This window comes from Drosophila grimshawi, unplaced genomic scaffold (genome assembly GCF_018153295.1).
Source record: "Drosophila grimshawi isolate 15287-2541.00 unplaced genomic scaffold, ASM1815329v1 contig_311, whole genome shotgun sequence".
Taxonomy (NCBI): Eukaryota; Metazoa; Arthropoda; class Insecta; order Diptera; family Drosophilidae; genus Drosophila; species Drosophila grimshawi.
In genome coordinates this window covers 7,117,193-7,121,413 of record NW_025063098.1, presented here as the reverse complement: position 1 = coordinate 7,121,413, position 4,221 = coordinate 7,117,193, and the positions used below count along the sequence as shown (strand labels likewise).

Genomic DNA, 4,221 nt, shown 5'->3' with positions numbered 1-4,221 from the left:
AAATGACACGGGTTGCCGAGTACTCGTGTTCGACGTGAACTGAAAATTGATGGCTTAATACCTGGTTGGAGTTACTGAAAACAGCATGGATGTTATGGGATCAATCAACATTTTGATCGACTATCAGTGCTAACATGGCAACTAACGATAGGTGCTAATAAATTGAATCTTGATGACCCATGTCAGATAAGACTTTTACTAAAAGATAAGGAAAAATTACAAACGCCTTATTGATTGCATATGAGTAGCATTGAAGTACATGTTGGAAAATTCTTTAGCCTTGGCCTTTCCTATGTGGCAATAAATCCAAACCACATTTCAGTTTGCAGTAAAAAATACATTATTTAATTATTTGATGAAATAAAAAGATCATAGTTTAATGCTGATATTAGAATTTAGAGAATATTGGCAACCCTGTTGGACTGCGACATGGTATTCTGAATCACAAAGAAAAACAACACAAAGGCAAAAGCAACAACACCAACAAGAGAAACGCGGCCATATTGCCCGAGCCATGTTTGACTGACAACAAAATCCCCAACAGAGAGACGACGAGTGCAAAACAAAATACCAATACATACACACTGGCGCACACACACTCGCGCATTCACTCACACTGGCGCAGAGAGCGTGGCATTGCCGAGGCATAGAAACGAGACAAACTCGGCGCTATAAACAGCAGTCAACGATTTGAGTTCCAGCAGTCAGCACATAAGAAACGTAAAAGCAGAGCTGAAAAATCACAAATTTAAATTCAGCAACGACAATTTAATGTAAGTGATGCTGTGCAATTGTTTGTTAATTATTGCGATTATAATAAGTGTGTTAGCGAATTATGTGGCTATTTAAAATTACTTTAAAATTGACTATCGAGCGAACGAGCGAGAGAGAGAGAGAGAGAGAGAGTGAGAATGTTCAAGAAAACTCTACGACGCAGAAGGCGCGTTCGCTCTTTGTGTTTAGTTTGTTTAAGTCGCATTAGCTGTCATTTCTTTTTGTAATTCGTAGAGGTATAATTGTGAAATTCCGTTTCTTCTATTTCTAGCAAGTTAAAAACAAACAAAATGAAATATTTCATTGTAATCGCATTCATTGCGGGCATCTGCGCTCTTGCGCAGGCCGAAGAGCAAACCTGTCAAGTCGACATTCAGTCTGCTTGCGGACAAAGTTCCAACGGTGAGTACTCCATAAAAAAAACAAATACAAAGAGAGCGCATGATTGTGAGAGCACGAATGGAAGAGAGTGCAAGAGAGAGCGTGAGCTTGTGTGAGTGTTTGTGTGAGCAGTTGAATCGTTCCGGTTTTAACTGTAACTGTGTCTGTCTTGCCTTTGATTATTAATTAATTTTAAAAATAAACAAGCAATCATGGCCTTTTTCTCAGACGAAAGTAAGCGAAAATACTTCCTTGATTCCATGATTAACCCACCACTGACATCAATGCTAAATGCTTCTGCACTTTGTATGCACCCTTCACAGGTGGTGTCAAGAATTGTAATGCTCGCTATGGTGCCATCGGCCATTTGGAGCACAAGATGGAGGACTACATCCAGTTGCAGCTGAAGAAGTCGTACGAGTACATGCTGATGGCCACCCACTTCAACTCCTACCAGATGAACCGACCCGGTTTCAAGAAGCTCTACCAGGACATGTCCGATCGTGCTTTCGACGACACTATTGACCTCATCAAGCAGGTGACTCGTCGCGGCGGCACCGTTGACTTCAGCAAGCCCAACACCCATGGTATCGCCCATCCTCCCGAGGTGCATCTCAGCGAACTGGAGTCTCTGGCCCGTGCTCTCGATAACGAAAAGGAACTGACTCAGGGCGCCATCCACGTGCACACCAGTGCCACCCACGCGAGCAGTGAGAGTCGCGTCCACGATCCCGAGATGGCTCATTACCTGCAGGATAACTTCCTCAGCAAGCAGGCGGCATCTGTGCGCAAACTCTCTGGCTATGCCAACGATCTGTCCAAGCTGGTCAGCGTACGCGAGCCTTCCCTCTCTGTCTATCTTTTCGACGAGTACCTGCAGAAGCAATAAGCAACACACCCAAAATAGCTGTTATCCAAATTCACTCATCATTCTGTTTCAAAATACAACTAAAGTTTTCTAGTATTATAAAAATTCCCCCCAAAAAAATACTAATATATTGAAAAAAAAAAAAAATCACGCGCTGCGTTCTTCTAAATTTGAATTGTCATCTGAGTTGTGTTAAATAAATCAAACCGCAGCAGTAGCAGCAACAACAAAAGCAGAAACATCTGATTTACAATCGCTTATTATTCAACTTTGATTTATTTACCAGCGAACACACAAACAAACACACACACACACACACCTACACTACACACAAAACGCATGCACATGCTTTGTGATAACGTTTAAGTTAGCAGTGTTCACATGAGCAAATGTATCTTTAAATTATGTTACCGAGCTAAATAAATAATTAAATAAATACCACAATACACACAGTTTTTTACTGTTTGCTGTTAAACATGCGAACAATTGCAAAAAGCGTCTGCTGTTCACATATTTATAGAATATCCTCAACTCATTGCAAATGGGTACGAAGAGTGTAATGAATTTATGCCTGAGTATGTCACGGAAAGACTAAAATATTGAGTATATATATATTCCTGATCAGCAATAACCGTCGACTCGATTTACTCCTGGCTGCCAATCGGGAATAAGCATTTCAAGTTTACATAATTTAGTCGATAGCTGTACACATTTATCGAGTATCGATATAAATCGATTTGCGATTGCAATAAAAGACACATACAGATATAGCCTTTCAATGTATGTATAATATATATAAATATATTATTGATCAACTGTGTAAATTTCATTCAGATGGAATAATTTTCATGTTGAGAAAGCTACACTCATCAGCTGACTTCAGGGTATTTCCAAGACGAGCTCTCTCGACTACAGTCTTCTCTTTGGTTTTTTGCTGTTTGCTTTCCACATGCTGATATCAGCTGGGCAGCTGAACAACTGGACAGTTGGACAGTTGGGCGTGTACTTTGCATTCGACTCTGATTACATTTTGCTGTCGCAGCAAGTATTACTACTAAATAGCTAAATATTGTGAAACATGAGCCAAGGTTGAACTTTTGAGCTACTTGCAAGCTTACGAGCCAAAAATAATTCGCTTTTGTTTGGCAATTGCAAAGAATAACAAACTTTGCCCAGATTACAATACAAATCCACAAGTTTCCATTGGATTGAGCGTGAACAACTTCCTGTTGAGCGTCGGAAAATTATAAAGAGATAAGCTGTAGTAGTAGTAAACTTTGGTTGTGGAACATTTCTTCCAGAATATAAACCTGATATTTGAATGGAGATGAACCAAGCTAGTAAATATTTATGTTCGTGCTAAAGAAGATTTCAATAGAAACATCAAATTATATTGTTAATTTGATGGAAACTTTGAATGTAGAACATTTATTCGAGAATAAAAACATTCAATTTGAATGAAGATAAACAAAACTAGCCAGATATTTATTTTAATGCTGAAGAAGGTTTCAACAGAAACAACAAATTACATTATTCATTTTATGTAAGCTTTGAATGTAGAATATTTATTCGAGAAAACAAACATTTATTTTGAATGAAGGCCAACAATGCTAGCAAAATATTTATTTAACAGCTAAAGAAGATTTCAATAAAATCAATAAATTAATTTATTTTTATTTTTGATGAGCAGTTTCTAGCTAAGACTCTATACATATTTTAAAAATATAAACGGGTTTATTTTTTATAAACCCTCGTTTTGTATAACTAACAATGTATCTTATATTTTTCTCCAGCTGAAGTGTCTTCGTTAAAATTAGATGTCTCAAATTGTTTCACTTATAATTATCTTTAGCATGTACCACATGATTTTTTAAAGTGGTTATATCAAGTGGTCCCTGCTGAGGTTTCTATGCCTACAAGCCTTTTTTAAAACACCCGTGAGGAAACCCTTCTGAAGATTGTTTATTCTTTAATAATTTCTAAATTAATTTATAGTTCAAACCAAGTTCAGATTTCAATTCCTATGAAAACAAAGTAACATGTGCAGTTTTTCGCTTAGACCAGTCTTGTCGATTACATTGATTATATGGCCATCTAAGTAGCTCTAGAGTCTACAGAAATTTTCAAGTTGTCTATCTTATCAAGAAGCACTCGACAAGTCGATAACTCAACGTTCCAGCGAAAGGAACACGTCATCA

At 37.7% G+C, this 4,221-nt stretch overlaps 1 protein-coding gene across 1 annotated transcript; it reads left to right on the top strand.

Moving 5' to 3' along the window:
- The first annotated feature begins 290 nt into the window (after window positions 1-290).
- LOC6563896 (soma ferritin) lies at window positions 291-2,469 on the top strand. The gene is made up of 3 exons (XM_001990077.2): window positions 291-773; window positions 1,046-1,176; window positions 1,479-2,469. Exons 2-3 carry the CDS (start codon window positions 1,065-1,067, stop codon window positions 2,042-2,044), a joined length of 678 nt encoding a protein of 225 aa, XP_001990113.1. The 5' UTR covers window positions 291-773; window positions 1,046-1,064; the 3' UTR covers window positions 2,045-2,469.
- The last annotated feature ends 1,752 nt before the right edge of the window (window positions 2,470-4,221 follow it).